Source organism: Trichomycterus rosablanca, chromosome 24 (assembly GCF_030014385.1).
Source record: "Trichomycterus rosablanca isolate fTriRos1 chromosome 24, fTriRos1.hap1, whole genome shotgun sequence".
Lineage (NCBI taxonomy): Eukaryota > Metazoa > Chordata > Actinopteri > Siluriformes > Trichomycteridae > Trichomycterus > Trichomycterus rosablanca.
The window spans coordinates 14516409-14529466 of record NC_086011.1 but is presented as its reverse complement, the minus strand read 5'-3'; the positions used below and the strand labels follow the sequence as shown (position 1 = coordinate 14529466).

Genomic DNA, 13058 nt, shown 5'->3' with positions numbered 1-13058 from the left:
GTGAATCTTCCACTATATAGTTGATTTAATGCACCTGTTAGTAATGGGTGTGGGAGGGAAAACCTAAACTCAGTAATTAGGATGGGTGTACAAATACTTTTGGTCATTAAGTGTAGCTTAGGGTGGCCAGACGTCCGGTTTTAGGTCGGACAGTCCGGCTTTTCAGCTGCCAGTCCTCCATCCACGCAACGCTAGGACGGACACTTAAAAATCCTCCTTTTGGAGTGAACTGGTTTCATTTTTGATCAATATTATCTGTCATTGGCTCAGGTACATGTCAAAACAAATGCTTTGTATTTCATTGGTTTAACAGCCTCATTTGACTGCTTATAGTGCTACCACTGGCCAATCGCAGAAGGTCCACCCTCTAAATGCTAGTCTGTGATTGGGTGGTTGAATTTCGCCCACTCGCTCTGGTCTGTATACGAGTCATTCTATAATTTGGGGTACATTCCATGTCCAATGATAATAATTATATTTATTCTAACTATTATCTTTAAAAATGTCATATTTTACCTATTAATGGAAAACATGTTGTAATATCACAAAAACATTATGTGCATCCTATGCTTCATTTAGCTTGAAATTTGTCGTGATGTTCCTAAATGAACAGTTTTTGCTGTGTCCATTTTTTAAGTTGAGGATGATTTGGTTTTAAAATAATGAATAAAATCATTAAGGGCAACAACATCTATTTTTTTATTAATTTAAAAAGTTTAAATTGATTTTCTCTTTTAAATAATTTAAATATCTTTATTTATTAATGTCCGCAAAAGTTCTGTCAACTATGTTACTAACAGAACTCCACTCAGCAACTTAAAAATGGTTTGTTCTAAAACTATGTGACCAGCATTACATTATATCATTTTTCTCTGTGGAGGGTATATTGAACAAACTGTGGTGAATGTCCTCTTATTTTTTAAAATATTTTATTTATAATAGAACATTGTCAATGAGTATATTAATTGACCGTCAACTATGTTACATACCTTGTTATGGTTACAATTTTTTAAATAATTTTAATTCAAATGTATGTTCAAATTAGACATTATTCTGTTCAAGAAATGACATGTGGTCAGCCAGGCAAGGTCTACCACTGAAGTTATGGGTCAAAATAGGGAAACTGTCAACTATGTTACCTGTCAACTAAGTTACCTAGTAGTCTACATCTACTTGCCCTTTAAAATTAAAATTAAAAAAAATTAATGTTTAAGCTTTGCAAGTAGTGGATATGTTACACTAAAGGAATATATTAACTTGAACCACTGATTGTTCTGTTGAGAAAGAACATTGTTTTTGTACTTTTTTGGTGATGTGAAATGTACCCCAAATTATAGAATGACCCATACTCTACCTGAGTCAGTTAGTCAGCTCTCATGCTCAGGAACGCTGTGAAAATGCCAAAAAGTAAACTTTTGGAGGCAGCGAGGAACGGCCTTAAATATGAAAAGTAGACACAACATTTAGTGAGTAAAACAGTAATTTGTTACAGAAATCTTGCTTAAATTGGTCAAAAACTCTGTTATATGGGTTATGGTTTCATTCTGTGTGTTGCAGTATCATGTCCCCCTGTTCCTAATATGACATCCTCCTTTTGGGTGTAATGTCCTCCTTTTTGTGACTATGAATGTGGCCACCCTAGTGTAGCTGGATGCTAATGCTGGATGCCAGAGCCCTGGTTTTTAATAAAGCAGCATTTTCAAAGTCTATTTAACGCATTATTGAACGCATTATCCCATGTCAGTCATTCAAGGGTCATTCAGGTTCACCAACCTGGTTAATCGAATATTAACAGTACTGTTTTGTTTTGGAAGAAGTCAGGTCAGACAGTCCTGCTATGATTAGCCATCAATCTTTTGATTAAACCTAATTTTCAAGATTGTTGCAGTCGAGATTTCACATCACTGACTGTTCAGTGGAAACACACACGGTATATAGATGAATGGCCTGGCTTTGCACGTCAGTGTATAATATAAAAAGATCAATGTGCTGTCAGAATGAGCAATGCTGTGTCTGTTTGTCTGACACAAAGCCAAGATTGTTTCTAAACAGCAGAAAGAACATGACAAAGTGCCTTAACAATCAGTTTATTTGATTGCCTTACAGAAACGCAGCATGTATTCATTTGAACCTGGAAGTCAGCTGGCGGTCTTTCTTTGAAACGTGTCAGGATCTTAATTTACAGAGGCCAGCACACTGACAGCACATGGGTAGACGTACGATTTTCTTTGTGCCGTTTCCTTGGAAATCAGAGCTAGTACTCATATTCTGTACATACAGCACTGTGTGGCTGATCACATAGATCAAGTATAGAACATTACAGTAATAAAATGGTGATAATCATTCCAAACTGTGTCGATTTAGGTGAAAAACTATATAATATTAGCATAATCTACATAGGTATGTAAATCCTGTCAAATTAATGCTGTAGTATTGCATAAAATGTGGTCAGATTGTCATCAAAACCATAATTACTGACACCAAACAATTGTCTGTTGTATGGCTAAAAGTATTTAGACATCTGACCATGAGTCTTTGCAAAATATTAAGCAAGGAATTACATATTTTACATAATAATTACACATGAGTAATTTTAAGTCAGCGATGAGTACAACCCAAAATGTATGAAAAATGCGAATAAAATAAAAATGCAGTGTTCCTTACATTTACTTTGACTTCTCTGGGCTCGGAGGAATCTAGGATGGACCATCACACAGTGGAAACGTGTATTGCGGTCAGATGAATCAGCATTCCAGGTCTTTTTTTTTGGACTATCCAGACTGGTATCAGCAACAGGTCCAAAAGCCAGGGTCTGTCATGGTATGGGGCTGTGTCAGTGCCCTTGGCAAAGGTCATTTACACTTCAGTGATGGCAGCATTAATGCAGAAAAGTACATTGAGATCTTAGAGCAACACGTGCTGCCTTCAAGACGTCCATGCATTTTTCAACAAGACGATGCAAAACCACATGCTGCACACATTACAAAGGCGTGAGTAAGGAAGAAGAGGGTACGGGTACTGGACCGGCCTGCCTGCGGTCCTGACCTGTCCTCAATAGAGAATGTGTGGAGAATTTTGAAGCCAAAAATGCGACAATGACGACCCCGTACTGTTGCACATCTTAAGACGTGTTTGCAGGAAGAACGGGACAAAATAAAAGCTGAAACACTAAATCGCTTGGTCTCCTCGGTGCCAAACGTCAACGCCAAAAGTGGTAAAAGCCTTACTGTCCCAACTTTTTTGAATTATGTTGCAGATCTGAAATGCAGGAATGGATGTGTATCAATAAATGAAATGAAGTTGAACAGATAAAACATGAAATATCTCAGGTTCATCCTGTCTGCAATCAAATAAAAGTCAAAGTAAATGTAAGACACTCTGTCACAAAACACCAATTACATATACAAACTATATTAAATAAATAGCCGTGGTTTATGAATGTTGTGGTTTAGTCTACCAGACATCATCCTGTCCTTCAGACATTTTCCTGTCCTTCAGACTTCTTCCTGTGAGAGTTTCCTTCAGTTTAAAGTGCCTTTAATTGGGGTAGGAAAGTGTACTTACTGATATCTTGGCTTTCTTATCAATTTCTTCATAGGAAATAACAACACTTAAGGGTTATACAGTATTAGCCTGGCTGTTTTCTCAGTATACTACATTCACTCATTAGCTGTCAAAGTATCGACAGCTAAGGCATTGTTAATGACTTGTTCACTGATAAAGCCTTTATATTTACATTAAAATATTAGTTTTACCCGTGTGCAGCACGGACAGCAGCTAGACAGACTGGTAGGTTGTCACAGGTATCAGGATCCATGCTGATCGCAGTGCATCCCACAGCTGCTGGAGGGTGCATGGCGAGGGTCCATAGAGTGAACACTACGATTAAGGTGGCCCTACAGATGCTCAGTTGGGTTCAAGTCTGGGGAAGTACTTGAGGGGACCAGGGTAGTACTTGAAAATCTTGGTCACGCTCCTCCAACCAATGTTGGACATTTCTAGCCGTGTGACATGTCGCATTGTGTTGATGGAAGATCTCATCCGCTCCAGGGAGGACAATCAGCATGTATGGGTGTACGTGATCTACAAGGATGGATTCATACCCAGTTCAAATCGGTTGAGAGTGCCTATATTAGGCAGCAAGTGAACATTTTATCCTCAAAGTTGATGTGTTAGGAGTAGGAAAAATGGGCGAGCGTGAGGATTTGAGCCAGTTTGACAAGGACCAAATTGTGATGGCTAGACGACTGGGTCAGACCATCTCCAAAACCGCAGCTCTTGTGGGGTGTTCCCGATCTGCAGTGGTCAGTATATACAGTATCAAAAGTGGTCCGAGAAAGGAACAGTGGTAAACCGGCGACATGGGCAGCCAAGGCTCATGGGGAGCGAAGTCTGGTCCGATCCAGCTCCAATCGCTGAAGAAGGTAATGCTGGTTCTGATAGAAAGGTGTCAGAATACACAGTGCATCACAGTTTGTTGCGTATGGGGCTGCAGACCAGTCAGGGTGCCCATCCTGACCCCTGTCCACCATCAGAACTGGACCACAGAGCAATGGAAGAAGGTGGCCTGGTCTGAGGACACATGGCACCAGGATGCACTATGGGAAGAAGGCAAGCCTCCAAATTCCCCAGATCTCAATCCAATCGAGCATCTGTGGGATGTACTGGACAAGCAGGTGAAATCCATGGAGGCCCGACCTCACAACTTACAGGAGTTAAGTTAAAGGATCTGCTGCTGACATCTTGGAGCCAGATATTGTATCACAGCACACCTTCAACTGGTGTATAATAACACTAGCTGGGCTATGAGCCGGTTTGATGTTTACATACAGACATGATTGGATATGTCTGAAGGGGGGGTGGCTGAAGCCCGGAGATGGATTGGCGTCCTGCCCAGGGTGTGTTACTGCAAAGTGGTGGTAAAACATGAACTAAAAGACAAAGCACATATTTCTAGTGGCTCGGATAATTCAACATGTTCAATCTGGAGCTTATTTCCTTCTGCTTCGAATTTCTTCCTCTATTCGTATTGAACTTGAATTCAGCTTTGAACTGTGAAAACAATGTTTGTTAAATGGTGTCTGCATGTAGTCTGCTTTCTGTCCTCTTATGTAACGGATAGTGTAAATATTTAACCATCAAAAGCTTTAATATTTTGTACGTGTTTGTGTAATCGCATGTGAGCGTCAGGCAAAGGTCTACTTGGCGAACATAGAAAACAAGCCACATAAGCAAAAAAAAATCAGCGCTCGTGGACAATGTTAATCTTTAGACACAGAAAGGTTACTCAGTACCCCTGAAATAAACATCTGCCATTGTGTACGATTCTGCTAGTTTACTTTCCATTCGCTGACATATTTTTTCAATTAAGTGTGACATGGGAAGCCGCCAAGCGCAAGCAACTCTCACAGCGAGCGAATAAAGGAAACTATTACATGTACCCAAGGGCTCGGGTGGAAATGAACTTGTTTGACGTCCCATTCTCAATCCATAGGGTTTAATATGATGTCGGCTCACCCTTTGCAGCTATAACAGCTTCAACTCTTCCGGGAAGGCGTTCCACAAGGTTTAGGAGTGTGTTCGTGGGAGTTTTTGACCATTCTTCCAGAAGCGCATTCGTGAGGTCAGACACCGATGTTGGACGAGAAGGCCTGGCTCACGGTCTCCGCTCTAATTCATTCAAGGTGTTCTGTCAGGTCGAGGTCAGGTCTCGACACACCAAACTCGCTCATCCACGTCTTTATGGACTTTGCTTTGTGCACTGGTGCAGTTATGTTGAAACATGAAGGGACTATCCCCAAACTGTTCACACAAAGTTGGGAGCATGAAATTGTCCAAAATCTTTTGGTATGCTGAAGCATTAAGAGTTCCTTTCACTGGAACTAAAGGGTCGAGCCCAACTCCTGAAAAACACCCCCACACCATAATCCCCCCTCCACCAAACTTTACACTCGGCACAATGCAGTCAGACAAGTATCGTTCTCCTGGCAACCGCCAAACCCAGACTCGTCCATCGGATCGCCAGACGGAGAAGTGTGATTCGTCCGCACTGCTCTAGAGTCCAGTGGCGGCGTGCTTTACACCACTGCATCCGACGCTTTGCATTGCGCTTGGTGACGTAAGGCTCGGATGCAGCTGCTCAGCCATGGAAACCCATTCCATGAAGCTCTCTACACACTGTTCTTGAACTAATCTGAATTCCACATGAAGTTTGGAGGTCTGTAGCGATTGACTCTGCAGAAAGTTGGCGACCTCTGCACACTACGCGCCTCAGCATCCACTGACCCGCTCTGTCACTGGACTGGACTTGTTGCACAGGTGGCATCCTATCACGGTACCACACTGGAATTCACTGAGTTCCTGAGAGCGACCCGTTCTTTCACTAATGTTTGTAGAAGCAGTCTGCATGCCCAGGTGCTTGGTTTAATACACCTGTGGCCATGGAAGTGATCGGAACACCTGAATTCAATGATTTGGATGGGTGAGTGAATACTTTTGGCAATAGTGTATGTTCATACCATATATTTTTTAAAATATTGACAGAATTTCAGTCTCATTCACAGTCTCTATTAAAGCTTCTCACAGGATAACACATTAACAACGACCAACCGGAAGGACTGCAAACGTGAGGATTATATACACTGATCGCTCATCAGGTCATGAGGAGCAGCTGGGAGTGATTCTCTCAAGGACGAATCAGGGAGAGTAGGCGGAGACAAGCACAAAAAGACCATGTGCTGTGATCAAGACAGTATGTACTTGTGTCAGACCCCATTGGTAATTAGTTTTTACTCTTGAACCTTTATTTAGCTGACAAAAGCACAAAAATAACGTATATGCTTGTGATTCCAAAAAAAAGTATAATCAGGTGAGTTGTTTTACAGGAGAGGGAATCATGACTGGGTATAAAAGGAAGATTTACCAAAGGGAAGTCTATCCATATGCTAGATATATGGATGGATGGATGGTTATTTGGGGGTCTGGGTGGATGGATGGATGGATGGATGGATGGGTGGGGTTGGTTAGGGGTCAGGGTGGATGTATCTGTATCCTATTAAAAATGTATATTGAAAATGTACATATCGACCCCTTTAAAGGTGCCACACTTGAATTTTTATTGTTATGTTTAGTAAATTATTGGTACACTGCTATCATTTCTTCCTCAAGTTAAAACATGAATGATTTCCCAGCAGAGCAGTTCAGTTACTAGGAAAAATTAATGTAACGTTTGTGTTTTTTTGTTACATGGGAACTTCTTTGGGAATGTGGTTTCTTTGGGGAAAAAGGCTATGACCAAAACACAATCCTAAATCTAAGCTTGTATCTGCTCTGTTTGTTTATGTCTGGTAATTCAGTTCGTTCTAAAGTTTCCTTCTGTGGTTTTGCTGCCTGTTTATCTATGTGTTTTTGTTTTGAGCAGTGGAACATTTTGCTCTTCTACTTTCAATTTGCGTTTTGGTAATGACATAATGTGACAAACTAATGTTTCAGACATCATACTTGTAAATGTACAAGTTTAGTCATTTAATTTTTAAAATACAATGAATTAGAGTGACCATATGGACAGACAGTGCTGTTGGCTGGATATTTGTTTGGTGGACTATTCTCAGTCCAGCAGTGACAGTGAGGTGTTTAAAAACTGATCCACTCATACCAGCACAACACACACTAACACACCACCACCATGTCAGTGTCACTGCAGTGCTGAGAATGATCCACCACCTAAATAATACCTGCACTGTAGTGGTCCTGGGAGAGTCCTGACCATTGAAGAACAGCATGAAAAGGAGGCTAACAATGCATGCAGAGAAACAGATGGACTACAGTCAGTTACTGTAGAACTACAAAGTGTTTCTATATGGTAAGTGGAGCTGATAATATGGACAGTGAGTGTAGAAACAAGGAGGTGGTTTTAATATATATATATATAAATAAGAAACAGAATTCTCAGCTGCTTTTTTAAACAATTAAAAAAAGAAACATCGTGTGTAGTTCAGTGACATCAAATTTCAATTAGATTCGCTTCAGTTTCAGGTCGTAACATAGAAAATGTTAAGTCCATTACCTCAGCTGAAGCGTTGCACAAAATCAAGCCATAAAACAGCAGAACGTAATAGTCTGGTGCAGTTTTAATTACGTGCACTGCATAAAACAAATAGCTTGATTTTGCACGGTGCATTTACAATCTACAAAACGGCTGCACCCACTTCATTTTACACGGTCCATTAAGCTCAGGCTTATTAGCCATCATGTCTGCACTTTATCCAATAATGGTAATGGGCATAAAATAATATAAAATGAAATAAAATAAAGTTATATTACATAAAATAAAATGAAATAAAATAAAATGAAAGTTAAATTAAATTAAAAATAAAAACAAAAAAAATGCATGTTTGGAATATGTTTGTAATATAAATATTATACAACAAAATTTCCAAAAATGTGTTTTTCATTTCAATGAATTTGTTTTCCACATAAAATAAAAAAAATTATGAAATTTAATTATTGAAATTAAATGAAATAATATTAAAAGTAAATAAATTAAATAAAATGAAATTACATATATTTTTATTTAATTGCATTGTATTTATGTGGTTATGGTTTTATTAAATGTGGTAATGGGCATAAAATAAAAAATTAATGAAATAAAAAAAAATTTAAACTAAATTAAATAAAATGAAGTTATATTACATAAAATAAAATAAAACAGTTAAATAAAAAATATAAATATTATACAATAAATTTCCAAAAATGTGATTTTCACTTAAATCCATGAATGTCTTCTTTCAAGTTCCTACACAGCCCTCAGTGGCACAATAATTAAGACCCAGTCAGACCTCGCTCCTGGTTAACCTGCTAACTTTAATTTAACACAATGGAAACAAGAGCTGCGACACAGAACAAAGTCTTACTATTTTGATCATTTCAGAACAGAAGGGGTAGGAGAAGACCTTCCTCCTGTGGTTGCTCCATATTTTATTCTTGAGGGCTGAGCAAAGCCCAGTGTTTGTCTTTTTATAAACGTAGGTCTTTATGAACGTCAGCTTTATCATTTTGATTGTAAACATCAGCCATGTTTATTCCACAGAGGATAAAGAGCAGTCTGAACTGAGAACCAGTTTATGTCTAGCAAAAAGTTTATTTTAAACTTGGTATCTGGTATCTGTGGTGATACGCTAGCCATACCAGTTGAACCCCATTTCCAGAAAAGTTGGGACATTTTGTAGAATACACTAAAAACAAAAGTCTGTGATTTGTTAATTGAATCTTGAATCTTTATTTAATTTTCTTGATCAATTTTGTTGTATTTTGTAAATATAAACACATTTAAATGAAACACAAAGGTTACGAAATATATTTAAGTTACAGTATTAAGACGTTCCACAATAAGCAGGTGATTTGGTAACAGATAAGGGTATAATAATTGGGTTTAAGCAATGATGGACCGTGGCTCACCACTGTGTTTTAAACTTCATAAGAGTCTTTTACCATCTACCATACATAATATTGTGGAAAGATTCAGGAAATCCAGAGAAATCTCAGTCCGTCTAGGGCAAGAACAGAAGCTACTACTAAACCTGAGTGACCCTGGAGCCCTTGGATGGCACTGCATAAGAAAACTAGTGTGTTGGGCTCAAGAGGGCTTTAGAAAACCATTGTCACTTAACACAGTCCACCGCTGGATCAAGAAATGTAAGCTGAAACTCTGTTACACAAAGAGAAAGCAAAACATCAATTATATTAATTCTGTACAACACACTTCAAGGTTCTCAAGGGTCCAAGCTCTTCTCAGATGGTCTGAAAGACAGTGGAAATGTGTGCTGTGGTCAGATGAGTCCACCGTTTAGCTTGTTTTCGAGTCTTTTCCGAAATGCAAGACAATGCCAGGCTTCATTCTGTATGAACGACAACAGTGTGGCTTCGTAGACACAGAGTGTGTGTGTGTGTGCTTGACTGGCCTGCCTGCAGTCCAGATCTTTCTCCTATTAAAAATGTATGGTGCAGCACAATGAGTATAATCAGATAACAGCAACCACAGACTGTTGAGCAGCTGAAATCTCGTATAAAGCAAGAATGGACAAAAATTCCACTTAGCTGCAACAATTAGCAATTATTAATTTCCCAAACTATTAAAAAGTCTCAAATAGGAAAGCTGATGGAACACACTGCTTAATAAGCCTCTGTACATATCATTTACAAAATAGGATTAAGTACTGGATAATCTTGGAAAAAAAAAACTCCACTTCCAGAAGAGCAATGCTGGAATTAGTCCACAGACACAATGACATCACTGGTGTGTGTGACTGCGAGTGTGCTGAAAAACTCTACTAAAAACAGCTAAACATGACCGCACACACATTCACAATAATGATCATCTAGGGCGGATGGGACACCTTTATTCATCATATATACATATACACGTGTACAGTACAATGAAATTCCTTATTCGTACTGTATATTCCAGCTTGTTTGGAAGCTGGGGTCAGAGCGCAGGGTCAGCACCCCTGGAGCCTTGCTCAAGGATCCAACAGTGACCGCATGTCAGAGCCAGGATTAAAACCCACAACTTTCCAACTGATAACACTCAGCTTTACCCACTAGGCTACAATGGTCCATGAAGAGTATTAAGCATAATAAAAAAGATCATCGAGAATAACTACATTTCCCAAAAGGCATTGCAAATGATGTCATTAAAACAGTTTGTCTGTTAAAAACAATGCACTGGCCGGAAGGCAGAAAAAACCCAGACGAACGCCAGTCCAGCACAGGGCAAACACACACACACACACACACACACACACACACTATGGACAATTTCTAGACGCTCCAATTTGCTTGTCTTTGGACTTGTGAGAGAAAACCAGAGAAAACCCATATGAACACGAGGAGAACATGCAAACTTTTTGCTGTGAGGTGACAGCACTACGCACTGCCACAGTTCTTTAAACAACAAATATAACTAATTAGAAATTAAGATCAATAAAAAACTAACAATCTCATAATGACAAACAAATGTTTTTTACTTCCAGAACTTCCAGAATCTTACATCCATAACATTTCTTTTTTTATTTTGTTTTAAGACTTCATTTTAACCCACCTTAAAGCCTTAAATTCTCTTACTTATTTCTGGAGTAAATACGTATAATACTTTTTACTTAAATGATAGTTATAATAATAATAAAAATAATACTACTACTAATAATAAAGCACTAGTGGTCCCTTAGTAAATCATGATATTTAACCTATTTAATAACTGTAATAATATTACAAGTATTTAGATGAGTTTATTGAAATTAAGATAATCTGAAAAATATAACAAATTGGATTATATTTAAAGTCAAACTTTGTTCAACAACATACAGTGGGGGCCAAAGAAAATGCCTTTACTTTGACAGAAAACTCAGGTGAGATAACACGGACAGAACGAGTCTGACTCGGCTACCGCTCTGTGGTAACAGCAGTTTAATTAAGCCTCCGACCTGTAAGGAAAGCGAGTCACACATAATGTTCTGTAGTAGCCGGTGTTTATTTAAAACCACAGCATTCATTAATAACAGTAAAAACGAAGAGATGACTGAGAAGAGAAACTCGGAACGTGTACAAGCTTCCCTTCATACGAATCGACTCCTGACTCACTTAGAGCGATATTGTGAGCGGAGCATCTCCCACTATACACCTCTCTTAAAGACAAACACACACACCCATGATTTATAACAGTAGTCAGTGTTTTTGTCACTGATTTATCTTTACTGTTAGCCCTATTTTTAAGTTTTGCTAGACAACGGTCCTTTTTTTCGACTGAACTGGATAACATTAAATGTGCACGTGTGCGTGGTCAGCGAAGTTTAAAAAAAAACTCGTAATGTTGCGCCCCCTGCTCCATAGGTTGAAAACCCCTGTAATATACTCCACTTAATTAAAAAATACAAAAAATTATACACTAGATTTATTATATATATATCACACTCGTCCTCCCCCATTGCAGAAATGCAGGCAGGGAGTCTCACAGGGAGCAGTATTGCGTATGAAGAGTCACGCACTGCTATCTGGGAATCACCATACCTCCTGCAGGTGCCTTGACCGGCTAGCAGAGACTGCTGTACCAACCAAGCTTCTGATTACTAACCCCAACCCTACCGAAAGAAAGGAATTGACACGGTCAGTGTTACAAATGTGCCTAGGAATTTCATATAGTAAAAAATTCAAACGTTCACGTGTAAATTTGTCCAAGGTTTAACTTTGTAATGTAAAACATTGTATTCAATTTGAGAAAAGCGCTAAATAAAAGCATATTCATTATTGGTCTCATGACTTTTGGCCCCCTCTGCATACTGTACCTTTTTGTTTAATGTATATAATGTATAAAAATATTCCGATCTTCATTTTAAAACCAGTCCTGACACGCCCAAAGCCACTTATCCTTACTTAACATTGTAAATCACAAAAAAAGCATCGAGTGGTGATCCCCGAAGTGTAAAATGTGGTACAAAGACACTAGAAATCGACCTCCCACATTATAAAAATCATACAAAACCGTCAGCTTGAGGTGGAAAGGTCTGTGTTCTAAACTAGCCGTCATCATCAACAAAACAGCCAGCTGACCGCGATGAGTAGAGCCACGGTGGACGGAGCTATGGCGGCCGAAGAGCCGGAGCCGTTGCCCGATTTGCAGTGGTCTTCGTTCTGGCCGATGCAGGCCGCGTAGGCCATGACGTGCGGAATGTAGTTCTGCTCCTGGACGCCGTGGAGCAGGTGCGCCAGGGGGCCTTTGGAGAAAACGGCGACGTCTTCGCCCCCGTGCGTCTCCATGCGTAACGGAACAGCCGCCTGCGCTTGATAGTTGTTTTGCTCTGAGATGGAAACAGACGTGACGGTGCGTTAGATCCAATTTTAAGGTTTGGTTAGTGTAGTCAGAAAACCCATTACAGCAAACCAGGGCACCGTGTGATAGCGCAACAGAGAGGCATAATGAGAAAAGAGAGAGAGAGAGTGAAAGTCTGCAGTTTGGGATGTATCAATCATTAGACAGTGTGACATTTCCTATATGTCGTCCAGCA

The 13058-nt window shown here is 39.3% G+C and overlaps 1 protein-coding gene across 1 annotated transcript in view; it reads right to left on the bottom strand.

The window, feature by feature from the left end:
- Positions 1 to 10377: 10377 nt before the first annotated feature.
- Positions 10378 to 13058, bottom strand: part of alpl (alkaline phosphatase, biomineralization associated) — a 31974-nt gene continuing 29293 nt past the window's right edge. Inside the window, exon 12 of the mRNA XM_062986379.1 lies at positions 10378 to 12851. Coding sequence (XP_062842449.1) covers positions 12583 to 12851 — 269 coding nt within the window. The 3' untranslated portion in view covers positions 10378 to 12582. The remainder of the gene's footprint in view (positions 12852 to 13058) is intronic.